We start from the raw sequence: 27,914 nt of genomic DNA, 5'->3' as shown, positions 1-27,914 counted from the left end.
GCCCACAGGCCTGAGTGACTACAGGGGCGCCGCCATAATGACTTCAAATTTAAGACATTTAGAGAGGGGCGGGGTTCAGCAGAGCGCCATGTTGGATACTGGCAAGTTTTGGCAAAGAAGCCGCTACTGAGCATGCGCACACCCAGGAGGCGCCTAAGGAATTCCGCAAGGACAGGGAGGGATCCAGAAAAAGGAAGTGGGGGCTGTTGTCGTTCCAGTGATTAACTGACCACTGTCTTGAAAGAGCGTGGGTGAGGGGCTGGTGAGTGCCGGGAGTTTCCGAGGGCTGAGTGAAGAGGTGTCTCTGATGTCCGTGAAGAACAATCGGGTCAGTGATGGAGGCGGTCAGTGGATGGAATAATAGGGGTCGGTGTGGTCTTGATGGTGGCTTCCCGGCGGATTGATAGTGGGGTCTTTAATGGTGGATCCGCGGAGACATGGGGTGGGAGTGATGGGGTCTATGATGGTGGATTCCCAGGCGGAGTGATGGGGTCTGTGGGATCTTTGATGTTGGATCTCTGGACGGATTCCCGGAGTCTGTGGGGGGTGGGGAGGATAACTGTGGGGCCTGAGTAATGAAGGCTCTGAGGGGGAAGGATGCTAGATCTTCATTGATTTTCTCTTTTTTTTCTGCTTACTGGTTTGTTTCTATTCCTGATATTTTAAAAGTTGTCGATGGAAATAATAAATAATCATAATAGGAGTAGAAAAGAGTTTTATTTGAGCCAAACTGAGGACTGTAGCCCAGGAGATAGCGTCTCAGAAGGCTCTGAGGAGCAGCTGGGTTGAAGCATGATTTTCAGCATAGTCTTATACCTTATCAGAACAAAAATCATACATCAAACATGACAGGGATATATTCCTTCAAGATTTTAAGAGCACCAGATTTAGTACATATAAAGTGAGACAGCAGGACCCTGGTGTCTAGGAAGGGGATGCCATGGGAAGGGACTTATTTATTTTTATATTCGAAACAGACTTCTTTACTTTAATGGTTAAAGCAGATGTGCTGTGTGTGTTCACGCAAGTTGAGGCAGAACCATGTATAAGCCAGAATGACTTCCCCATACCTCAATATGTGAAAATTTTCTTTATCGTTATCATGGTACAATTTGCTAGAGATTTAAAAAATATATGGGGTTGCATATACATTTCAATTTACCTTATTTTGATCCCTTCCATATCCAGATTAGTAGCTACTGTGTCATTCGTAATATTTATGTATCATTTTTCTTTCCCTTTTTTATTATCAGTCATCTCAAGGTTTACTTTATTGGTCATTTTGAAGTACCGATTGTGTTTATACTCTCTACTGTTTTTATATTAATTTTATCTTTTTCTTTTTAGATAGTTTCTCTTTTATCTCCGTTTTATGTAAATTGTCATTCTTTCCCTTATTTTCCCAGTTTTATACTGGATATGTTTAGGGGTATAAAGTTTCTTTTATATACATCTTTATCTTTGAAATGTATAATTTCAGTTTGATATTCCACTTTGATCCTGAGTTATTGGAGTTTCTTCATTCCCAAATTATTGGTATGTTTTAATTGTTTATTTTAAATTTTATTATATTGTCATAAACTGTAGACTACAAAGTCTCAACTTTTAAAAATTTATCAAGATTTTCCTTGAAGACAAGTTACACAAGTTACATTGAACTTTGTTCAATGGCTATAGGAGAAAGTATGTTTTCTGTTTGTGTGGTACAAACTTCTCTTAATGTATATTAAATATAGCCTGTTCATATTTTTCAAGTTTTTTTCTTTCCTATTTTTGGTCTACTTGATTCATCATATTCTGAAAAAGGTATAATAGTAATCTCTCACTAATAATTCACTTTGTAGTTCTATGTGCTTTTTTGCTAGCTTTATTTGTGTGTGTTTGGGGGAGAGACGTACATAAACCTAATGGTTAATGCATATTGTATCATTTTTTTCATTTATTGGATGCTATTATTATAGGATCCCTCTTTTCAACAAAAAGCAATTTCAATTTTGAATTTCACTTTGGTATTTATATTGCTATCCCTGCTTTCACTTTCATTTCATTTGGATGATTTATCTTTGCCCAGGGCTTTATTTTATATTTCTATTTGCCTCATTGTTTAGGTTAACTACTTATAATAGATACATTTTGGTTTTCTCAAATCCAACCTATAACCTAGTCTTTGTTTGTCAATAGGATAATTTCACCTTTTCAGTTTAGTGTAATAATGATTTACCTGATTTTTAAACCTTCTGTTTTAATGTTTACTGTTTATTTTAACTCATTTTCTTTTCCTTTTTCATACTTTTATTGGATTGATGAAATTTCTGTTCATTGTTTCCATTCTACACCCCAGATAACTCCTGTTTTTTTCCTGAGATAGTTAGAAATGTTTTGTCATAGGATAGTATTAATTTTCCATTTAATGGCCTCCTTATCACATTGTCATCACCTTTTTTAATAATTATATATCTCTTGCAAAAATTATTGCTGAACAATTTTTCTATTTGCTGTTTCTCATCTGATTTATTTTACATTTGTTTGGAATACTTTTGTGGGTATTTTCCTCAGGTAATGATAAGAGATATTCTGCAAGTGTTTTATTTCTGAAAATGTCTTTGGCCCTAACAGAGAAGTGGTCCTTTAGATGCTACTTCTGATGTCAGTTAGCTTTCATTACTGCAGATGGGGCATCTTGATCTTCTTAATTCTTTTTCTGTAAATAATCTGTTCTTTCACACATGATTTAGATTTAGATGTGTTTTAGATTTTAAAATTTACCTTTAAAATTCAAGAATATTCCTAGGTTTGTTCACTGATTGAGCTCCAACTTGTGTGCATGTTTGCGTGTAAATTTGTTGGAAAGGCTAATGGTGTAGGCCTAGTGAATGGTGTGGATAGTTGTAGGAGTCCTTGGGTGATTTCTCAGAGTCCATCGCAGGTGCAGGTATGTCTGGAATTGCAGTCTTGGGATCACTGATGGAGATGCATTGTGGGTAGTGTGGACAAAGAACACTGCCTGCCATTTCAGTAAACAAAGGATGGTGTGGCTATCAAGCCATCAGCCACTGCAGCCACCCCCAACTGTGCATCCAGAGGGGAATCCAGAATGGGGAAAAGCAGGATATTGGCCCTAGATAGTTAGATGCATGTCAAAGGAATGATTTCAGTGAGCCCAGACTCATGCATCTCCCATATATAGGAAAGTGCTAAATTCATTAACTGGAGATGTCTGGATTTTCTTTAATTGACAGTAATCTTTTGATGTTCCAATTAGATGGTTTGGGTTTTGTTTTGTTTTGCAAAAACTCATGTATATTCTGACTCCTCCCTTACCTCTTTGGAACAGTCCCTCAGAGCTATCTGAGGGGCTGCATCCTGGGCTTAAGTCCTCAGTAAGTCTGCTGAATAAATAATAATCCTCACCTTTTAGCCTGTGCATTTTTTTTTCAGTTGACAGTAGTGATAAAAGTGTGGAGGCCAGTTATTGGTACATGTGGTATTGTGATATAATAAGAAATATATATTTTGGTTTTCATCCACAGTTCCCAGCATATAGCTCCTAACGCCTTTATAATTTCCTAAGTGATAAGGGCTATAGGGGCTTCTTTTGTTCCTGTGTCTTGAAATAGCACCAAAGGGATAGGGTGAAATTAGTGGGAGTTTTTTGCTATAAAAAGTTCCTTTCAACCACACCTGAAGTGATGTTTGGAAAGCCCCTAGTGAATTGCTGGATGGGGGCTGGTTGCCAGGGGAACCAAGCAAATTATTAGAGTTTTAGAACTTGAAACCCACTCCCTGGCTGGAGGTTGAATCAGTCGCCAATGGCCAGTTATTTAATCAATCATTTGTACATAGTGAAGCTTCCATAAAAACCCAAAAGGGTGGGTTTTGGAGAGTTTCTGGATTGAACATGTGGAGATTCTGGGAGAGCGATGCACTGATTCTGACGTATCTTGCCATAACCATCTCTTCTATTCTACCTGGCTGTTTCTGAGTTATATTCTTTTATAATAAATTGGTAATCTAATAAGTAAAATATTTTCTTGAGTTCTATGAGCTGCTCTAGCAAATTAATGGAGACTGAGGAGGAGGTCATGGGAACCTCTGATTATAACCGATTGGTCAGAGCACAAGTAACAACCTGAACTTGTGATTGGCATCTGAAGTTGGGGTGGGACAGTCTCATAGGACTAAGCCCTTAACCTGTGTGATCTAGTGCTAACTCTTAAGTAGATGGTGTCAGAAATGAGTTAAATTGTAGGGCACCCAGCTGGTGTTGTAGAATTGCTTGGTTTGGGGACACCTCCTCCCAACACACACACATTTGGTGGCCAGAAGTGTTGAGAATAGAGGAAAAACACACAAGAGGAGTTTTTCCTTTTCAGGGCATGATTGATGTAGAACCAGGACCATGAGGTAGAGATGTTGGAGGTTCTGTGATCAGGGACTGTAGAGTGAGTGATTGTGATCTCGTGGAGACAGCAGTGAGTGGTGGCTTGAAGCGAGATCCTAGTTCCATGCCCAGGAATTGGACCTGGGTAGCCTGGATGAAAACCAAGAATCCTAGCCCCTAGACCAGCAAGGGCAAAGTTTCCCTGGCTCTTGCCCCGTTTGAAAGCAAGAATGTTTCAAGGAGGCAGAAACCGTAAAAACAGGTACAAAGTTTATTATTAGAGACACAGCACAACATATGGGAGAGACACAGAGAAACAGTTTGTGTAGTTAAGACAGAAGCAAGGCAGAGATACACACCGGGAGAGAAAGAGTATGGGCGTCCTCCCTAATGAGGAGGAGTGAAGTAAAGAGGTGGTTAAATCATTTATATAAGGCATTTCGTCTGGATCTTTTCTTATCTTTGACCAGTTATCTCACTTCTTTTTCCACACCTGACCTATCCTAGGTCCCACCGTCACATGCATGCACATCTTTTTGCCAAGATGGATTCCAGTGCAGAAGCCTGTGGGAAGGTTGACACCACCTATTATGGGGTGGCGCCCCCTCCCTTTTTTGACCCCTGAGGAGCCTTTCTATGCATGTGTAGTTGGGGAGGTCTCCTTGACCTCAAACATGAGAAATATGTGGTCTATTTATCGTTTATCTGGGCAGGACTCAGCTCCTATCTGCCCCTGCCATTACTGTTATCTTAAAGTGTCCACTGGAGGCAAAGTGCAGCTGTTTACCCTGTTCCTGTGTTATTTCTATCTGGAAGTGTAAACAGGAAGCTGGCTGTAAATGTCTAACCTGGAGCCCATCTATTTCTTGCCTCAAAAAATATAAACAGAGGCTAGTTGTAAACGTCTAGCCTGGAACCCATCTATCTTCTGCCTCAATTGCGGCCTGTGGAAAGCAGGACAAGGGAACCAGTGATTCTGATGTGTGAGTAATGGCTGCTGGGGTGAGGTCAGTGTGCAGCAGTTGACAGTTGTAGTAAGCAGATTGAGGAGTGGGAGTGAGGAACTGAGTGTCAGGGTTGGTGATGACTTGAGGGGCTGGTGAAGTCAGATAATGTTTGATACAGTAATTGCATTCTATGTGGATTACTGATTTTGTAATAATAGTAGTAATTAATATTTAACAAGCACTTATGTGCCACACGTGGACTGAGTGCTTTTCAAATATTATAAAACTGGTTTGTTTATCTTATAAGGATGAGGAAACTGAGACTGAAGTAAGTTCTTCAGATTGTCACAGCTAGAAGGTGGAAGACCTGGGATTCAAATGTACATTGATTTGGCTCCACACCTCATATATTTCCCCTGTGCCACCCTATTCCATGCTATTTGATGCACTCTTGGGAGGACAGCTGAGAGGCTGTCACTGAGTGGCACTGTCTCTGTCAGGATCCCTTTGTGTTTCCACAGAGCCCTGAGGTCAGACCACTTAGTTGAGCCTTCAGGATCATTTTTTCAGACTCCAGCCCAACTTGGCCCGATAATCACTGGCAGTCTTTGGACCCTCACTCAACTTAGGGTTCCTGGGAAGACTGGAGTTTTAAGAAAACACAGAGGTGAGGCTTATTGTGAACATGCCAGCCAAAAAGAGCTTGTCTCATAGATTGCATATCCAGTTCAAATCCTGGCTTGGCAGGAATGTGACAGTTCCTGTGAGTGGGGAGGGGGAAGCCCAGAAGCACGAATCTTCTCAGAGGTGGACTTGCTGAAACAAAGCATGATCCTTTTCAATGTGAACAATGCATGGCTCATGTCTTGTACTCCAAGGCTGTTCCCTGTAGTGGGAGAGGATTTCTTTTTTTAAGTTTTTATTATAGAAAATTTCAAACATACAGGAAAGTAGAGAAAATGTTGTAATGAACCTACAAATGCCCTCATCACCCAGTCTCAATAATTATCAACTATTTGCCAGTGTTGTTTCACCTATCTCTTCTCACTTGCTTTGTTTTAGTTAGAATATCTTAAAACAAATCTTGGATACCATGTCATTTCACCCACAAATACTTTAGCATGCAAATCCAACTGATGTGGACTTTTCCCCCCCACATAACCCCTAGGCCATTACTCACCTAACAAAAGTTACAGTAGCTCCCTAATGTCATCTGATATTCAATCTGTAGTCAGAGTTCTCTGATTATTGTGGACAAAGAAAGTTGTCACCTGCCGTATCAGTAAACAAAGGATGTTGTGGTCAACAATCCATCAGCCACTGCACTCCCCCCCAGCTGTGCACCCTGAGGGGATTCAGGATGGAAAAAACCAGGATACTGGCCCTAGATATTTAAGGTGCATATCAAAGCCATGATTTAATGAGCCCAGACTCTCGAATCTTCCCATACATAGAGAACTGCTAAATTCATTAACTTGAGATGTCTGGATTTTCTTTTTCTTTTCTTTTCTTTACTTTTTTTAAAATTTTTATTGGATATAGTTGATTTACAATGTTGTGTTAGTTTCAGGTGTACAGCAAAGTGAATCAGTTATACATATACATATATCCACTTTTTTTTAGATTCTTTTCCCATATAGGCCATTACAGTGGATTTTCTTTAACAGTAATCTTTTCATGTTCCAACTACCTATTTTTTTTTTGTAAAAACTCCTATATATCCTGGTTCCTCCCTTACCTTTTCGGAACAGTCCCTCAGAGCTATCTGAGAGGCTGCATCCTGGGCTTAAGTTCTCAGCAAGTCCGTCGAATAAAACATAATTCTCACCTTTTAGGTTGTGCATTTTTTTCAGCTGATGTTATCTAAAAAATGACTTTTAAAAACTTTTTTCCTATGAAAATTAAAAAAATACAAATGTAGAGAAAGTAGTATAAAGAAGCTTCATTTAGGGGACTTCCCTGGTGGTCCAGTGGTAAAGAATCCGCCTGATGCAGGGGATGCGGGTTCGGTCCGTGGTCAGGGAACTAGGATCCCACATGCCACGGGGCAACTAAGCCCGTGCACCACAGCTACTGAGCTTGTGCGCCTCAACTAGAGAGCCTATGTGCCACAAACTACAAAGCCCATGCACTCTGGAGCCCGCGTGCCATAACTAGAGAAGAGAAAAACCCCATGCCACAACTAGAGAGAAGCCCTCGCGCCGCAATTACCCATCAGTTTTCACAATTATCAACTCATGCCCAGTCATTTGTCATCTATCCCTTCCTCCAACATTTCTTCTCTTCTGCTGGATTATTTTGAAGCAAATCTCAAAGATTTTGTCATTTTATCCGTAAATATTTCAATATGTAAAATTCCTTTAATAAAAATAGCCATGGTGCTATTATCACACCTTAAAAAATTACAATACATTTTAAAGTATCATTTTATGTGGATTGGATTGGTAAGATTTAGAGGCTTGATCAAATTCAGATTCCTTTTTTTGTTTTTGTTTTTTGGGGAGCAAGACTACTTCCCAGGTGATATACTTGATCAGGAGGCACATAATGTCTGGTTATCTGTTTTGTGATGTGACCAGCCATTGATGATTGTTTCTTAGATCCATATTTCATTATGTGTGCAAAATGGACGTTTCTATTTCTACCATTCCTTTACTTTGTCGACTTAAAAAAATGCATAATGTGAGAGTTGAGAGTTGTCTTGTTTGGGGCAAAATGAGGACTATAGCCCAGGAGACTGTTTTATATAGCTCTGAGAAACTGCTCCGAGAGGTAGGAGAGAGGGTCAGTATTATATATGATTCAGGTGAAGGGGGTGGTACATACAGTCAAGCACACATTTTAGCAAAGTCTTGCTGCTAGTCCTGTGAAGGTTGCTGCTAGTCACAAGGAGCAGATGTCTCTGTTAATGATTTTAATGCCTTTCTAGATATGAGGAGATGCAAGAATTTGGGCTCATAAAATATTCTCCTGAAAATATCTTACTATCTGCAGGGCTGTTCTGCCAGTTTTTGCCAGAGCATCAAGTGCCTCATTCCTGATCTCCACCCTGAACTCCTTTCAGGATGTGTTGAAGGTCAGCAGCTGCAGTGGCTAGTGGCTTAACCCTTGTAGAGGCAGATGGCAAGTGCCAATTTTTAGTTGGCAACTTGTAGCTGGAATAATTATATAAGCAGAAAAAGAAATTCCTTCATGAAGTGTTTGGTTATGCTTGACTGACTCTTGCTTTTTGACAAGTTTCAAAAACAATGGTTTGATTCCCTAATACTTTCCAAAGGTGCTAGAAATGTTCTCTCTCTTGATCTGGATGGCAGATGTGAAAAATAAGGGAAAATGCTGTATACTTAATATTCATGTACTTTACGTAAGTTATACCACAAAAAAAAATTAGCAAAGAAGTAACCAAAATGTTGTGTATATTAGAAAGTGTATGTTAGAAGCAAAAATTTTAAAAGTCCATCATAAAAAGATACTGGGGAGGATAGGTCTAGGGTAAAAGGGACACAGTCCCCAATGTATGAGTCTTGATTGGAACATGCTTTCAACAAAACAGCAAGAAAAGGTTTTTTTGGGTAACTGGGAATTTTGAATATGAGCTGAATATTAAAGTGTTATAGAATTGCTAATAATTTTCTCAGGCATGATAATAATCTTTTAGGAGATTGATGTTATGAATTTAGGCATGAAGTGTCATGACATCTGCAACTTTCAAATAGTTCAGCCAAAAAAAAAAATGTATATACACTAGTATACTCATATATATGTATGCATTTACATGTAACTATATGTGTATATAGAAAGATTAAACAAGTATGGCAAAATACTAATTGTTGAAACTAGATGGAAGGTATATGTGTATTTCTTGTATTAATAATTCAACTCTATGTTAGAAAACTCAATAAAAAAATTGGAAAACAGTGGCTTCAGTCAGTAAGTGACTTAGGTCTTAAGGTTTGTTATTAACTAGAACCAAATCCACTTACTATATTGTAGTTAAGACAAAGTTTCCATTGACAGTTCCCTTTTAAGAATGGGAAGAAGGAATTCCCTGGTGGTTCAGTGGTTAGGACTCAGCACTTTCACTGCTGGGTCCAGGTTCAATTCCTGTTCTGGGAGCTAAGATCCCGCAAGCCGTGGGGTGTGGCCCCCCCCCAAAAAAAGAACTGTAAGCAAAGAACAGTGAAAAAGCTAGCAGTCTCCCTTTTTTGGTCTTACTTATGGATGTTCTCACTACTTGTGATGGGCTGGTCACAGAAGCTCAAAGCAAAATCATTAAAAAGTTACTTTGCTTTTTACTAGCAAATAAGAAAAATATAAACATTCAAATTACTTATAATTTTACCATCACCCAAATATTATATCTGTTAACATATATTTCCTTCCAGATAATTTTCTCTATGTGCATGAATGCATTCATGTATGTGTGTATGTGTGTATGTACACACATATTGTTCAATGAAAATGGACTCATACTGTTTGGTACATATTTTTATTTTTACTTAACATTTTAACATATTTTTCTACAGTAGTTTAATTTTACATGACATTATGTCTATGGATGCCCTATAAAGTATTTAAAGCTGTCCACAATTACTGTTATCAAGATGTTTCTAAACTTTTTTTTTTTTTGGTATTAGCTGTGGTAAAACTACTGGATTTAAGTCTTTGTGCAACACAGGATGATTTTTTTATGATGTAGTTCTAGAAAGAAGTTTTTGGGTCAGTTGCATGGACACTAAATGATGTATATGTCCATGTGTGCCATTGACACACTTCCTTCTCTCATCTGTCCCTCTGTCAATCTGTTTTTTCAGATCTCTGCCCCTTTCCCAGAAGAACCAGAAATGACCAAGTCCCTGGTGAGTTCTTATTTGTTCATGTATTTATTTGTTGCTTTCTTTATTTTTTAGTGGATTTTAGGAGGCATCTATTAACCCATATAGTAAATGTGTAAGTATAAATAAATGAAAACTAAGATCAGAGAAAGTAAAGAAGAGATTATCAACTCCAAGTCAAGCTTGGATTATAGGTATATGTGAGTTGTGTGGCTTCACACAGTTATGAACTTTGAACTGTAAAATTGCCTCTGATCTTCCTGAAAGACATAGCAATGATGGAAGTGAAATACATGGTTTATATTGTTGAAAAGTAATTTATTTCATCTATAGTAACTATTTCCTGGTTCTTGATGTTTGAGAAAATTTTTGATAGATCTTCAGATGAATGGAGATAGGACAGTGTCTTTAACAACCCTGTTAGAAGTGCACTAACAGGTTTTCTATAGTGACTTACAAAGGAGTGCTTCTCACACTTGCACATGACTTCAGATTCTGATTTAATAGGACTGGGATTCCCACAGGATGTTAGTGCTGCTGGTGCAAGGACCACCTTGTGAAGCAAAGTTTTGAGTGAATGGATGTTGAATTTTGTCAGTTGCTTTTTCTGCATCAGTTGACATGGTCAGGTGATTTTCCTTTTTAGCTTATTGCTGCGGTAGATTACATTGATTGATTTTCACATATTGAGCCTGCCTTGCAACCTCTGAATAATTTCCACTTGGTCATGACATACACTTCTTTTTGTATATTTGTATTTGCTAATATATTTTTTAAGGATTTTGTATCATGTTTAGGAGGGATATTGTTCTATTTTTTTCTTTCATTACTGCTATGCATGGATGAAAGTCCCAAAACTCCACTTGGCTTTTTTCTTTTTCCATACCACTCCATTGGAGTGTGATGGGGCCCCTCTGTTCAGCCAGGCAAGAGTGGGAATCTAAGCTGCCCACTGGGTCTTTGCTGATGGGCATGGGATCAGGCCCAGAGTTTTCTGTTTACTTGTTATGTTTGGCTGGAGCATGTTTTGCCTAAAGGTTTTCTGTCTTTCTAGATTGCCCCTTTCCTGGTCTTTTAGCTAGAGAGAGCAGACTTTTCTTTTGTTGTGCCCTTGTTGGTGTTTCTGGGTTGTAGGCTTTTCTAGTACTTGGTCAGGGCTGTATGAGTCAACAGACTTCAGGAAACTCATGCTGTGTAGTTCCTTGGTTCCTGAGGTCCCTAGACAGTTTGCTTTTTTTCCTTTAAGCTTTCAGTCTTCTTATGTTTGCTTTATGGATAATGTCTATGGTTACTAGATGTACTTAGTGGGTGAATAGGGACAAGTGCATCTACCCTGTTTTTCCAGGGGTCGAAGTCAGTTCACTGATTTTTTTTTAAAAAGAGGAGTTATTTATATATTAAGCATGGTCTTTTTATTTTTCAATTTTTTTACCTCTTTGTTCTTTGCATTTTAACTTTTAAAAGTAAATATTTAATTTTGAGTATCATTAAGGTTATAGATATGTTTACTCAATCAAATAGTTTTTTGAAGCTTCATTAAAAAAAAAAAAAACACCTCTTATCCCTCAAATTGCAGCTTCTTAAAGGTAATCACATCACTCTGAACTCAACTGAACTAATTTTTTTAGTATTAACGTTCCTATGTCTAAATAACATGTTTATATTGGTACCTTTTGGTTTTCAGTTTTAGACAGTTTCTACTGACTTAGCACAATGGAAAATAGGGATTTAACTCTCTTTCAGACACTTAAGGCTTCAACACTTATATGCACATTTCTTCTTCCCCTCCTTCTAATATAGGTATATCATAATTTTGGGTAAATCAATAGGCTGTATTTATTATTATGATTATTTTAATTATATTCACAGCTGAACCATTTATTTTACCTTTTATGCACTATTTTTTGTTTTACCTGGAATTTATTATTGTTTGGTTTAATCATTTGTTTCATTTTCCATATTTGGATCACTAATTCAACTTCACTTTCTTCCCAGGTATATAAATATCTTCTCAATATGTTAAAATATATCAGATAATAACAGTAATCACAAACATTAATATAGTGCTTACTATATGCTAGGCACTATAAACACTCTCTATTAACTGATTTAATCATAACCCCTTTGAGGTATCTATAATCATTATCCTCATTTTACAGAGAAGGAAACAGATCCACAGAGAAGTAACTTGCCCTGGGTCACACTGCTAGTAAGTGGTGAAGCCAGAAGTAAAACCCAAGCAATTTGGCTCCAGAATATAGGTATTTATTTCAGCTGTTGAAAGAAGCTTCCTTTAGAGTCTTTGACCTGCTTGAAGTTGCTCTCTGTTTGATACTCATCCACTGACTTGGGGGTCTCCCTTTGGCATGATACTAGGAATTCCTTTCATGTCTCTCAAGTATTGGAGCTCTTGCTTTCTGGCTCTTTCCTGATTTATGCTTTCATTTTTAGAGAATATTTTCCAGTAGCTCCCTAGAAAGTATTGTGTGGAAAGTAAATTTTTTGAGACCTTGCATGTCTGGAAATATTTTTATTTTACCCTCAGTAATTTCATAGCTAATTCTAGATTGTAAGTCATTTTTACTCAGAAATTTTAAGCCATTTTTTTTACTTTTACTATCCCATCTTTTCTTACTGGATGTAATATGCAGAATAATAACCCCCAAAGGTATCCACATCCTAATTCCTGAAACCCGTGAATATGTTACTTCACATGACAATAGGGACTTTGCAGATGTGATTAAGTTAAGGATTTTGAGATGGGGTGATTGTTCTGGGTTATCTGGGAGGGCCCAGTGTAATCACAGTGTCCTTATAAGTGAAAGAGGGAGGCAGAAGGGTCAGAGTCAAGGGGAGATTTGAAGGTGCTACTCTGCTGGCTTTGAAGATAGAGGAAGGGACCATGAACCTCTTAGAAGTCAGATAAGACAAGGAAATGGATTCTCCCTTATAGCCTCCAGAAGGAGTGCATCCAACACATTGATTTTAGCCCAGTAAGACCTATTTTCAACTTCTGACCTCCAGAACTGTAAGATAATAAATTTGTGTTTTAAGTTTGTGGCAATTTGTTGCAGCAGCAATAGGAAACCATTACAGATTTTGGTACCTGGAAGTGGAATGATGCTGTAACAAATACCCAAAAATGTCAAATGGCTTTGGAATTTGGTAATGGATAGAAACTGTAAAAATTTTGAAGAGTATAATAGCAAGAGCCTAGATTTCCTCGAACAGACTGATAATAGAAATATGAATGTTAACTCTGCTAGAGGACTCAGAATGAAGTGGGAGCACACTAGGAAAAAAGCTATATTGTTTTAGAGAATATCTCAATTATTATAAACAGACTATTGATAGAAATATGGGTGTTAATGGTGCTGCTGCTGAAGACTCAGAAGGAAATGACGAACATGTTACTGGCAACTAGAGGAAAAGGACATCTCTGTTATACAGTGGCAGAAAGCTTAGCTGAATTTTGTCCTGTAGTTATGTGAAAAGCAGATTTGTCAATGATGAACTTGTATTTTTTCTCTGAGGAGATTTTGAAGCAAAAGGTTGAAGATGTAGCCTGGTTTCTTCTTCCTGCTTATAGTAAAATATGAATGTTAAGAGATAGATTGAAGGAAGAACTTTTGAGCAAAAAGGAACTAGACTTGATGTTTTGGGAAATTTTGGGGCTATCAAGATTCCAAAAGATGCTAAAATTAGTTTCACTGTAGGAAAGTATGCTCTTGAGAGAAAGTCAAGGGTGTGGATAGATGCTTATATATTTTTCTAGGTTTTTAGAAAAAAACCTTGGTATTTAGGTATTTAACAGGATGAATAGGGTGGAATGCGTTTAACTTTTTTTTTTTTTGAACTGGAAGTCTCAACCTTTGCTGTTAATTTGATTGTTTAGTTTATTTACATTTAATGCAATTACTGATATACTTGAATTTATATCCAGTTTTTTTTCTTTCTTTCTTTCTTTTTAAATTAATTAATTAATTATTTTGGCTGCATTGGGTCTTCGTTTCTGCGCATGGGCTCTCTCTAGTTGTGGCGAGAGGGGACTACTCTTCGTTGTGGTGCCTGGGCTTCTCATTGTGGTGGCTTCTCTTTGTTGTGGAGCATGGGCTCTAGGCACACAGGCTTCAGTAGTTGTGGCACGCAGGCTCAGTAGTTGTAGTTCGAGGGCTTAGTTGCTCCGCGGTTTGTGGGATCTTCCCGGACCAGGGCTCGAACCCGTGTCCCCTGCATTGGCAGGCAGATTCTTAATCACTGTGCCACCAGGGAAGTTCTATATCCAGTTTTATTAGTTTTATATTTGAACTGTCTGTTTAATATTATTTTTACATTCCTTTCTTGACTTTCTTTTAGATTAGTCAGAATTTTAATTTTTATTTTGTTAACTTGCTTGTTATACATTCTTTTATTTGTTTCCCTAGATATTACAATATCCATTTTTAACTCATTATTACCTTGTCCCCTTCTCAATAGATACTAAAACACCTTAATTCCATTTGCTGCATTTAAATTCTACACATATTTTAAACTTCACAAGGTATTACTCTTACTGTTTTTGCATAGTCAGTATTTGTAAATACTTTACAGTATTGTAAAGTGGGATTTGAGAAAGTTCTTGAATCTTTGAGTTGCTGTCATTCACCATTACTTTTTCAAATTTTGCTTCTGCCTCATATTCTCCCTCTTTATCTTCTCAGACTACAATATGTTATTCCTTTTCACTGTGTTGTACATGTGATACGTCACATGCACTTGTGTTTATTTTATTTTAAAAAAACTCTGTGGTCTGGTTTGGATATTTTCTGTTTGCTTGTCTTCTATTTCAGTAATTCTGTACTCTGCTATTAAACCTCTCTCAGTTCTTAATTTTAGATACTGAATTTTTCAGTTTTCATTTGATATCTTTATTATAAGTCCCATTTTCTCAAATGAAATTCTCCATCTTTTCTTCTAACTCCAAAGCGCTGTAGGACTGTTTCTTTTGAATTTTTTCCCTCTGGTTTTGGATATTTAGCCCTGTTTTTTGATAGGCATAAGATTTCTTTTATTGTATCAAAACATGTATAAAGCATTGTAGAAGATCTAGATTATGATATCTTTCTCAATAGTGGATTCATCTTTCCCTGAGCAGATAGAGTAGAAGATGAACATCTTTATCCAGTCAGTCACAGTGTTATGTTGAATCAATGCTGAGTTGAAGCCCTAATAATAGTCTACCTTTGGTTCACTCTGGCCATCTAGGATTTTCAGCTGAGAGCCCGGTTTGTCCTCTGTGGACCCTCCTCCTGATAGATGCCAACTCTGTCTTCTTACCAGACTACTAAAATTTTGCTTTGCTTTTCAGAGGCTATTCTGCTTAAGTGTTTAGTCTTCTGCCCATACAGCCCTAGAATTTGGCAGATGTCCTGAGGGGAAAATTGGCCATGTGTTTGAGTTCTGGTTTCTCTGTCACCCAACTGTAACCTTCTACTTGTTCAAAGCTGGATTTTCACCTTTTGCCACACCCAGAATTGGTAAATACTCCCAGTGTAAAAGTGGCTGTGTACATCAACTTAAATCTTCAATGTTCTCTTGAGAGTCTTAGTACCTAACAAGCTTCCAGTACTTCCAAACAGATGATTTCAGTATTTCATCTGGCATTTATAGTTATTCTTGGAAGAAACACTGGACTGCCACAAACTATTGTATGCCATCTGGAAATGACAGTGCCTCAAAAGGGTCTCCTTCACATACCATATGTATTGCCCATTTAAAGTGTGCATTCAATGGGTTTTAGTATATTCATGGAGCTGTGCACCCTTTTTCATAGTTTTAGAACATTTTCTTTCCCTCCCTACTCCGACTCATACATTTTAGCTGTCACCCCACCCCCCCACCCCCCCACCACATCCTTCCATTCCCCCTAGCTCTGGGCAACCAGTAGTCTTCTTTCTGTCTCAATAGGTTTGCTTGTTTTGGACATCTCATATAAATAGAATCATATAATATGTGGTCTTTTGTGACTGGCTTCTTTCATTTAGCATAGTATTTTCAAGATTCATCCATATTGTAGCATAAATCAGTACTTAATTTCTTGTTATGGCTGAATAATCTCTTGTATGGATATACCACATTTTAAAATTCATCATTAGTTGACAGACATTGCATTGGTTCTATTTTTGACTATTAAGAATAATGCTACTGTGAACATTCCTGTACAAGTTTCATGTGGATAAGTGTTTTTATTTCTATTGGGTATGTACCTAGAAGTGAAACCATTGGGTCATATTATTCCTTTTGAGGAAGTATCAGACTGTTTTACAAAGTGACTGCACCATTTTACATTCCCACCTTTACTGTAGGAGGGTTCCAGTTTCTCCATTTCCTCACTAACACTTGTTATTTTGTGTCTTTTTTTTTTTTTATTATAGCCATCCTAATGGGTACATTTTTCTGATGACTAATGACTAATGATTTAAGCAATTTTTTAAATGTCAGAATGCAAATTTTAATGTCATTTATTATTTTGCTACAAAATAATAATAAAAATACAAATAGGTACAAACAGAGCATTTTTAAAATTATAATCATCTTAGTGAATTTGAAGGGGTATCTCTTTGATTTGAATTTCAATATCCCTTATGACTAAAGATATTGAGACCCTCTCATGTGCTTTTTTGGCCATTTGTATATCTTCTTTGGAGATATGTATATTCAGATTCTTGATCCATTTTTAATTGGATCATTTGTCTTTTTATTGAGTTGTAAGAGTTCTTTATCTATTCTATACACAAGTCTCTTATCAGATATATAATTGCAAACATTTTCTCCCAGTCTTTGGGTTGTCCTTTCACTCTCTTTTTTTAAAGTACACCTTTTATATGTTTGTTTGTTTGTTTTGGCTGCGCTGCAGGGCATGTGAGATCTTAGTTCCCCAACCAGAGATCGAACCCATGCCCCCTGCAGTGGAAGTGCAGAGACCTAACCACTGGACCACCAGAGAATTCCCCCTGTGTTTTCACTTTCTTGATGGTATCCTTTTAAACACAAAGTTTTTAATTTTGATAAAGTCCAATTTACCTAATTTTTTCTTTGGTTGCTTGTGCTTTTGATTTTATATCTAAGCATCGACATATATATGCTACCAAATACAAAATACTTATCTAGTGGGAAGCAGCAGCATAGTACAGGGAGATCAGATGGGTGCTTTGTGATGACCTAGAGGGGTTGGATAGGGAAGGTGGGAGGGAGGCTCAAGAGGGAGGGGATATGGGGATATATGTATACATATAGCTGATTCACTTTGTTGTACAACAGAAACTAACACAGTATTGTGAAGCAATTAGTCGCCAATAAAGATCTATTAAAAAAAAAAAAGAAATCATTGCCAAATCCAATGTCACAAAGATATACCCTTTTTAGCTAAAACTTAAGAACATTTAGGTCTTTTGATCCATTTTAAGTTTATTTTTTAAATATGGCATGAGGTAGGAGTCCAACCTCTTTTTGCATGTGGATGTCCACTTGTCCTAGCACCATTTGTTGAAAAGACTATTTTTCCCCTTTTAAATTGTTTTGACTCCTGTGTTGAACTACCAGTTTACCATAAATATGAGGGTTTATTTCTGGATTCTTGGTTACATTCCATTGAATTCTATCGTCTATACTTATGCCAATACCACACAGTTTATTGAAAAAAAAGCCTATTTTATTCATCTTTTTTAAAGAAAGAATTGACTTAGTAGATTGATGAGTGCAAAGTGAAAAGCAGAAGATATATTCTAAGTGAAGTGTTAATGAAATATGGCATACATAGAAAAGAATGCACAAATCATGTATGCAGCTTGATGAGTTTTCACAGCGTATTCTTTTGTAACCAGCACACAGATAAAAACAAAACAAAATAAAACACCAGAATATTATCAGAACCATAGAAAGAATGGCATGATACTTTTAATATTTATTTTTTTCTTGAAATAATAATGTAAAATTTAGGTATTTAGTGGGAATCTTATATGTCGTATCATGTTAAAAATTATTAAAAATAAGTTTCTAAATATCTTGTTCCTGTCCTGCAATCCTGATCCTTTACATTGAATAAGCATGTGTTTTTCCAGGGATCAGTGTCTTTCAAGGATGTAACTGTAGACTTCAGCAGGGAAGAGTGGCAACAGTTGGACCTTGCTCAGAAAAGTCTATACAGGGATGTAATGCTGGAAAACTATTTCAACTTGATCTCAGTTGGTAAGCACAGCTCTGCTGGGTAAGACTGTACTTAATTGAGTGTATTTTCTTTCTCAGTGGAATTTCTGAAATCTGTGAGGTTTCTGAGGTACGTGGGACTTCTAAAGACCGCAGGACATCTGAAGTGTGTAATAGTTTTGTCCTTATTTTTTGTCCTATGTTCTTAACAATATTATGAATATACTTCTGTTCCCCATGAACTTTTCTGGAAAGTAAATGGAATATTTCATTGTATGACCTCTGAAATCAAGTATTCTATCATTTCCTGTTATTAGGGTGTCAAGTTCCCAAACCAGAAGTCATTTTCAACTTGGAGCGGGGAGAAGAGCCATGTATGTTGGATGGTGAAATCTCAAGCCAGAGCTATCTAGGTGAGTAGGGAACAAAAATCATAAGAGATAGTACAATCGAACTGCAGTTGTACTGGCAGAGGCTGACAACTTTGAAGTGCTACTAATATGATGTTTCTCAACATTCTGAACTTTTGGAACTGCATGGATAGAGTTGATATTTTCCACTTGGACATCTAAATGCCATCCCCACTTCAGGCCCCTTCCAATATCAGTGTCTTCGTTGCTTGACTTTTTTTTTTTTTTAACACAGTTCCCTGTGCTATTCAGTAAGTCCTTGCTGGTTGTCTATTTAATTAAATTTAATTAATTAATTAATTAATTAATTACTTAAAAAGCATCTTTATTGGAGTATAATTGCTTTACAATGGTGTGTTAGTTTCTGCTTTATAACAAAGTGAATCAGCTATACATATACATATATCCCCATATCTCCTCTCTCTTGCGTCTCCCTCCCACCCTCCCTATCCCACCCCTCTAGGTGGTCACAAAGCACTGAGCTGATCTCCCTGTGCTATGTGGCTGCTTCCCACTAGCTATCTGTTTTACATTTGGTAGTGTATATATGTCCATGCCACTCTCTTCATCCCACTTTGCTTGACTTTTTAGGAGGAATGTGCTACAATTACTGGTACATTGGATTTAGGATACTGCTTTTTTGCTTTTTCTCCCTTTTTATAGCATTTTTTATTCTTTTTACCTCCATCAAGGTCTTAAATCCTTTTCTTACATATTCAGGGGCTCATAGAGTTGCTTTTTTAAAAAATTACTGTGGGTCACACTCCTGCTGATTTCTTTTCATTTTTTTTCTTTTCCCTTAGTGCTTCAGAATTGTCATCTAGAGATGGCCTTATTATATCTTCTCCCATGCCTCTCCTCCAACTGTTGACTTTGAGGGTACCATTACCTACATTTGGGGACAGCTTTTTGTTGTATGTGACATTAGTAATTATGCTTCCTGACATTTTCTTCCTACCTGGCTAGTGTAACACAACACTCACTAGGTCTTTCTGATTAATTTATTAATTTTGATATTTTACAAAAAGTTTCTGTACCTTGTGTGCAGGAAATTGAGTAAATTACAGTCCTCAGTTTGTAGTCAATATATTCATCACTCTGTTTAAGCTCCCCTTCTTATTTTATTTCTTTCATAACTTTTTTCTTTTTTTTTTTTTGCCACACCCTGCAGCATTCAGGATCTTAGTTCTCTGACCAGGGATCAAACTGTGCCCCCCTGCAGTGGAAGCTCAGAGTCCTAACCACTGGACAGCCAGGGAATTCCCTATTTTACAATTTAAAAAATTATTTTATTTTATTTCTTTATTTAGCCCTTTTAATCCTCACTCCCTACTTGTTTTTATTCTTCCCAGAGGCAACTGCTCTATTATATTTGATATGTTTGCAATCTATCCTTGAATTTGTGGGGTATTTATAAAATTTAAATTGTTGGTCATTTTAATTTATAGAAATGGTACTGTGCTGTATGTCCTACTCAGTTTCTTATTTTTTTCTCTCAGAACTAAATTGGTTCATGTTACAATGTGTTTTTCTAGTTCATTTCTTCTAATTGACGCATACATTCCATAGTGTGTATATATGCCACATTTACTTGTCCAGCTTTCTAGCTACTACAACTAGTACTGTAATAAATTTCTTCATGAACTATTCTTATAGGAAATGAGAGTTTCTTGAGGAAGAGTAGTGGGATTGTTTTATTACTGAGTATACTAATACTTTATTTCACTAAGTATAAACATGTTGTTTTCTAGATTGGATGTATTAGTCTGCAATCCCCTGAACATACAAGGGCATCAGTTTCTCCACATCCCTGCCCATATTTTTAATAATTTCACATAAGGTGGCTAATCTGATGGATTTTAACTTCTAACTATTGTTTTAATTTGTGTTTCTTTAATAACAAAATATTTTGAACATCTTATCATGTACCTTGTAGTAGATTCTGACTTCATTTTTGGTATTTGACTGCTGACACCTTCTAAACTTCACCACTGTCTCTTCACCTTCTGCCTCACATCTGGGCAAACTGACAAGAAAGCCCAGGTGGTCTCTCCCTTGGTACTAGTGGGAAGTTGCACTCTATCAGTCAGCTTAGCCCCACATCCCAACCACCATAAAAAACCCAAGCCAGTTTCCTTTTCTTGCTCTCTTAAGTCACTTTTGGACCTGCTTAGGAGCTCTCCCTTTAAAAGCCTCATTGTGTGAGTAATGAACCTTTTCACACCTTATTGGTATGTGTGTCAAATCATCACTCTTGACATTTGAACCAAATTTGGGGTGGGAGTCCATTCCTCCTCCACAGGGGACTTCACAGTTGGTGTAGTAAGCAGGATCTTTAGACAATGACTACCACCAAGGGGTCTTTCTTCTCTTGTTCTGTGGCTTTACTGTTCTCTGGTGAGTACACACTTTGAGCTGTGCTACTTTATGCTACATTTGCTGAGTCCCACAAGTCTCTGTCATATTTTTTTTTTCTCTGTGGGTGGGTGAGGATATATTTATTCTCTCAGAGTATACTTAATAAGTGGAAATAAGAATCAGAGTAAATAATCACATTTATATGTATATTTTGTAGGCCGATTAGCAATAAGTGAAATTGAAATAAAAATGACAAACATAAAAACAGCAAAAAACAAATAACAGTTAAAACGATGATGGCAGGTACATTGAGAAACAGGTACAATGCTGAAAGCTCTGTAAGTTTAGCCAAATCTTTCTGGAAAGAACTCTGGAAACATATAATAAGTGATATTAAACTGAACATGCTTCCTGCCCTGGAAATTCTACTTTGGGGACATACTCCAAGAATGTAAGCAAAAGAAAAGTCAAGAAGTTGACACAAAGTTGTTTATGGCTACACTATGTATGATGATAAACTAAACAACCCAAATGGTCCAAACAGAGGAAAAACTACCATAGCTATAAAAAAAATTATAAGTATAGGAAGTACTAATATACAGAAATGTACTATGAAATGTTATGTGAAAGAAGCAAAAACAAATAATCTATCAACACAGAGTTTAAATACATATAATGTACACACAGACCTTAGCAGTGTTCATAAGATTTTAAACAATATAAATAAATTATAATGCTCTGTCATATTTTTAACCAATTGAAGTTGGAAGTTATTGGCATTATGGGACATATGTAAAGGACAACGCCTTCCTTAAAGTGATCTAGACCTATCTATGTGTCTTAGATTGAATCATGTGTCTCAATTCTGGCATAAGCCATGACTGACTCCAGAATCGGGAACAAGTCTTAACCTGTCACTGTTGGTTGTGTGTCTCAAGGAAGCATTGGCCCCCATTGTATACAGCTTTCAGGGGAACAACTGATACCTTACACATATAAGGGCCCATCAGGTGGCTGCTTGTGTGGAGGAAGAGCAGTTACAATGCAGCATGCTAACAGCAGATGGCACACCTTTCAAAATTTTGTCATATTTTATTGTGCTTTTTGCTCTTCCCTGTGACTCATCTTCTCAAACAATTCTTTATGCTCTTTCTACTAATTTTTCTCTTTTAGAAAATATCAGTTAGATGCCCTCCTCCTTTTACTTTCCAGTGATATCACCAAAACCATGTCTGTATTTACTTATGCCTGGATTATTCTAACCCTATTTGGATGTGCTGTTTCCTTTTTTTTTAAACTTTTTTTCTTAGATGCTGATTAAAATATTTTGCTTATCTTGTCATAGCTATATGGTGCAAAATATTATCTAACATATGACAAATTCCTCTCTCAATGGGTTTATAAACTAAAGGAAGAACATGCCTCATATTTGCAATTCACATTTATCTCTGTTTAGTTTCCATAATCATGTTTACTTTGTTTTTACATTTTCTTTAATGATCCCCCTGCATCTGACCCTTTATTTTCTGACCTATCTGCCTATTCAGATAATCCACATACTTATGCTTTGCTCTCAGGTTTCACTTACTCCTTGAATTGGACCTAACTATTACAGCATACATTGCTTTTTCCCTTTTCTAATTCTCCAACCCCCAGAAATTCAGAGAAAACGATATTAATTTGTGTGATAACTGAGTCTTTTACCTCTTTTTAAAAATGTTTCCTTAGAGAATAGTTAGTGAAATTAACTTCTTTAATTTATGTGATAGGCAGAGGAGGTTATTTTGTGCTGTTTCAGAGGGATTTGAAAATTTTTCTGCTAGGAGTAATTCAAAGGGCCAATAATTGTAATTAGAAAGGGAAGATAACTGCAAGAAATGTTTAAAATTTCAGGCTTTGAGCATTAAGCATTTTTTATTGTGCAAATCTATGCCGATTAAATATGACTATGAAAGGCTCAGAAATATCTGTGTTTGTTTTTAAGTTAAAAGAAAAGAGAGCCTTCCTAGAGTTGTGCTGAGATTTGAGATTCATTTTCAGAGCATGGAACCCTAAATGATCCATGAAGAAAATGAATTTTGAATAGGAACAGAGGATCAGAAAAAGGAAGCTTAATGGGGAAAAGGAAAAGAATATATGTTTGGATTCAGTAATAAAATAGACTTTAGTGACTGGTGGAAAGATAGCTTGTATACATTCATTTTATTGGCCTGAATTATGACTCTGTATTTTATTGAATGAGTAATTCAATGTGTGACAGAGGAATTATGGATAAACTTTTTACCACAGGAGCAAATTTTTTACATTGAACATTGTTGGTAATAATGTAAATGTTGTCAGGTGTAGCAATGGGTTTATAAGCTAAAGAAAGTGAAAGGTTGCAAAAGATGAAAATCCATTTTTAGAAATCAGTATTAGAGGTCCTCAGGATTAATGAACGCCATTAATGTGTGTGAGCAAAAATGTAATATAAAAATTAAAGAATGTGTTTGGGGACATTACAAGGCCCTAGAGATAGAATGAAATGGATATGAGGTTATACTGTGTCTATATTCAAGAATAATCTAATTTTTACTTAAATATTTACTGAGAATCTACTATGTCTTACACACTATTCCAGAATTTGGAATATTAGTGATTCTTATTCTGGGCAAGAATGGCATATTGGAGTAAAACTAAGCCCCTGTCTCTGAGAGACCCCCAAGAAACAGTGACTTAGAGAATATAAACATTGACCCATCACATGACAGTTCCAAAGTGAGTGGTCCAGGTCTGCCAGGCCACTCTGCTTCCAATGACTATTTAGGGACAGAGTTTCTAGAAAGTCATTGCACCATCATCTCCTAGAGCAGGGGTCAGCAAACATTTTCTGTAAAGGCCCAGAAGTAAATATTTTAGGCTTTGTGAGGCATGTGATTGCTGTCATAATTACTCAATTTTGTTTTGAAGCCCCAAAGCATCTATAAACAGTACATCAATGAATGGATGTGGCTGTGTTCCAATAAGAACTTTATGGACATGGAAATTTGAATTTCATATAATTTTCATGTACCATGAAGTATTACTCTTCTTTTGTTTTTTCAACCATTCAAAACTGTAAAATCCTTTCTTAGCTTTTGGGTAGAGGCCTGGATTTAGCCTGAGGGCTGTAGTTTTCTGATCTCTGCCTTGGGCATTGCCAGCTGCAAGTCTGGAATATAGCCAGTGGGAAGAGAAGAGGGTTTTGGGAGACACACCCACTTCCTTAAGACCTTGGCCTGATTACAACAAATATAATTTTTACTCCCATTTGATTGGTGATAACTGAATTACTTGGCTTTACCTAATGACAAATGAGGCTTTACAGACCTATTGTTTTGAGGCAGACACATGCTTGGCTACAAGCTTAATACTGTTGAAGGAAGGAGACAGATTTTGATGGACAACTTTCAGTCTCTGCTTCAGAGTTGGCCCTTTTTGCTGTTATATTCTTTCTATTAGATGCATGTATGTGCACCCCAAACAGGACATAAAGAATTGAATCATATACATACATTTATTGTTTGTAATGGTAAAGCTAATTCAGGATGACTGAGGCTACAATAGTTTTCTAAACATAAATAAGTTGGTATTTAAGGCACAGTGGTTAATAGGGAAAAGAGAAAGCAGGGAGATTAGGATTTATAGATGAAGGATAGTAAGAATCTAGACTCAGAAACACTTCTTTTTAGCCACATAGTTTGTCACTTTGTTCCTCTGACACCTTATTATGTAGTTCTGCTACATGCACAGAACTGATATACTTCAGTTTGAATCTCATCTTCCCCAATTACTAAACATTTGATTTGGACACACTATTTAACTCTTCTGTGGCTCAGTTTCCTCATCTGTAAAATAGGGACAATAATAACACCAATAACAAAAGGTTGTAATGACGTTTAAATGAGTTAGAACTTGGAAAAATGCCTGGCAAATCTAAATGCTATTGTTTATCAGACAGTAAATGTAATGTTAATGCTTATTTTATTATTGCATATTATTATATATAAAGAGATTACTACACATATATTTATTCATATTTTTTATACTTATCTATATTTATTATTATGTTTATATAAACCTCTTCCATTTCTCTGTGTTCACCCTGTATCCACTCTATGTATCATCCCTTCTGTGTTCTGCTAACTGTTCTTTGTGTGTTTTATTTTATTTTATTTTTTAGATCAGGGTATTGGTTTTGAAACGTCACAACAGGGAATGTCTGAAGAAGTTTCAATCCAGTTTGAGAGAATTAATCTCTTCACAAGAGATGACCTGTATTCCATTTTAGAAGAATTGTGGCAAGATGATGAACAGACAGGGAGATATGAGGAAAACCAGAACAAACATTTAAGTCATGTTGCCTTCATCAACAAGGATACACTAACTAATGAGGGAGACTGTGAATATGATAAAGACATTAGGAAAATATTTCATGTAAACACATACCTTGTTCCTTCAAGAAAAAGACTCCATAACTATGACGCATTTCAAAAGAGTTTGAAGCCTATTGTAAGCCTATGTAATTATAATAGAAACAATGCAACAGAAAATTTTGATAAGATTATTGGATATGATAATATCTTTACTCATATGAATTCTCATACAGAAATGAATGCTTGTGAATATAATCAATGTAAGAAACTTCTGAGTCATAAGCAAACTCTCATTCAACATCAAAAATTTCATGGGGAGAACCTCTATTTATTTTCTGATTGTGTAAAACTTTCCACCCATAAGTCACACCTTTTTGTGCATCAAAGGATTTATACTGAAGAGAAACATCATGAGTGCAGCATATGTGAAACAGTTTTCACTCGGAAGTCCCAATTTGCTGTACCTCAGGTTTATACAAGAGAGAAACCCTATATATGCACTGAATATGGGAAGGACTTTTCCCTCAATTCAAACCATGAGAAAACTCCTCACACTGAGGAGACTGATTGTAAATGCAGTCCACATGGAAAAACCTTTATCCAGAAGTCAGATCTGGTCAGACACCAGAGAATTCATACTGGAGGGAAAAAAACCTATAATTATAGTGAATGTGGGAAAAATGTCTCTCAGAATTCAAACCTCAATATACATAAAAAAGTTCATACTGGTGAGAAACACTTTGAATGTACTGAATGTGGAAAAGCTTTCACAAGGAAATCAACACTAAGTATGCATCAGAAAATTCATACAGGAGAAAAACCCTATGTATGTACTGAATGTGGGAAAGCCTTTATCCGGAAGTCACATTTTATTACACATGAGAGAATTCATACCGGAGAGAAACCTTATGAATGCAGTGACTGTGGGAAGTCCTTTATAAAGAAGTCACAGCTCCATGTGCATCAGCGAATTCACACAGGGGAGAATCCCTTTATATGTTCAGAATGTGGGAAGGTCTTCACCCATAAGACAAATCTCATTATACACCAGAAAATTCATACTGGTGAGAGACCCTATATATGTACTGAATGTGGGAAGGCCTTTACTGATAGGTCAAATCTCATTAAACACCAAAAAATTCATACTGGAGAGAAACCCTATAAATGCAGCGACTGTGGAAAATCATTCACCTGGGAGTCACGGCTCAGGATACATCAGAAATGTCATACTGGAGAGAGACATTATGAATGCAGTGAATGTGGGAAAGCATTTATTCAGAAGTCAACACTGAGTATGCACCAGAGAATTCATAAAGGAGAAAAACCCTATGTTTGCACTGAATGTGGGAAGGCCTTCTTCCATAAGTCACATTTTATTACACATGAGAGAATTCATACTGGAGAGAAACCTTACGAATGCAGTGATTGTGGGAAATCCTTCACGAAGAAATCACAGCTTCATGTACATCAGCAAATTCACACAGGAGAGAAACCCTACAGATGTGCTGAATGTGGAAAGGCTTTTACTGACAGATCAAATCTCTTTACACACCAGAAAATTCATACTGGTGAGAAACCCTATAAATGTAATGACTGTGGAAAAGCCTTCACTCGGAAGTCAGGCCTCCATATACATCAGCAGTCTCATACTGGAGAAAGACATTATGAGTGCAGTGAATGTGGGAAAGCCTTTGCAAGAAAATCAACACTAATTATGCATCAGAGAATTCATACAGGAGAGAAACCTTATATTTGTACTGAATGTGGGAAGTCCTTCATCCAGAAGTCACACTTAAATCGACATCGGAGAATTCATACTGGAGAGAAGCCCTATGAATGCAGTGACTGTGGGAAGACCTTTATTAAGAAGTCACAACTCCTTGAACATCATCGAATTCACACAGGAGAGAAACCATATATGTGTGCTGAATGTGGAAAGGCCTTCACCATCAGATCAAATCTTATTAAACACCAGAAAATTCATACTAAACAGAAACCCTATAAATGTAGTGACTTTAGGAAAGCCTTCAACTAGAAAGCACAACTCAGTATACATCAGAAATCTGATACTGGGGAAGTAGAATGCTCAGTGCCACAATCATGGTGTGGGGATAAAAGTTTTGAGGAGCTATAGCTTGACTAAGAAGCAAGAGGTAACCAAAGTCACTTTATCCAGTCAGAAGTATGAATATCTGGATCTCATAGCTGGCGTCCAGTTTTATACATATGGGGAGACACTCTGGAGAAAGTGTTTAAGCAGTGTTTAATGGCCATGCTTGGTTACTTGGGATTGTCAAGCCCCTGCAAATAATAGTACATATGGAAGGAGATAACTTGGCAATCTTTCTTGTTTTACATTTTGGATAAGCAGCTTTATAAATCAGGGCTGTTGAGTTTTTCATGCC

At 36.8% G+C, this 27,914-nt stretch overlaps 1 protein-coding gene across 2 annotated transcripts; it reads left to right on the top strand.

Moving 5' to 3' along the window:
- Nucleotides 1–166: 166 nt before the first annotated feature.
- Nucleotides 167–27,914, top strand: ZNF484 (zinc finger protein 484). Of its 2 annotated transcripts, XM_061200602.1 has the most exons (6): nucleotides 167–344; nucleotides 10,143–10,187; nucleotides 12,323–12,372; nucleotides 18,263–18,389; nucleotides 18,665–18,760; nucleotides 25,317–27,914. In XM_061200602.1, the coding sequence occupies exons 1-6, from the start codon at nucleotides 308–310 to the stop codon at nucleotides 27,542–27,544; spliced, it is 2,583 nt and encodes an 860-aa protein (XP_061056585.1). In that variant the 5' UTR covers nucleotides 167–307; the 3' UTR covers nucleotides 27,545–27,914. The 2 variants fall into 2 exon arrangements, with proteins under 2 accessions (XP_061056585.1, XP_061056586.1); XM_061200603.1 differs by lacking the exon at nucleotides 12,323–12,372 and having other exon boundaries at nucleotides 167–328.

Source organism: Eubalaena glacialis, chromosome 9 (genome assembly GCF_028564815.1).
Source record: "Eubalaena glacialis isolate mEubGla1 chromosome 9, mEubGla1.1.hap2.+ XY, whole genome shotgun sequence".
NCBI classification, from domain to species: domain Eukaryota; kingdom Metazoa; phylum Chordata; class Mammalia; order Artiodactyla; family Balaenidae; genus Eubalaena; species Eubalaena glacialis.
Note: the sequence above shows the minus strand (reverse complement) of the source record. Positions and strands in the feature narration are given on the sequence as shown.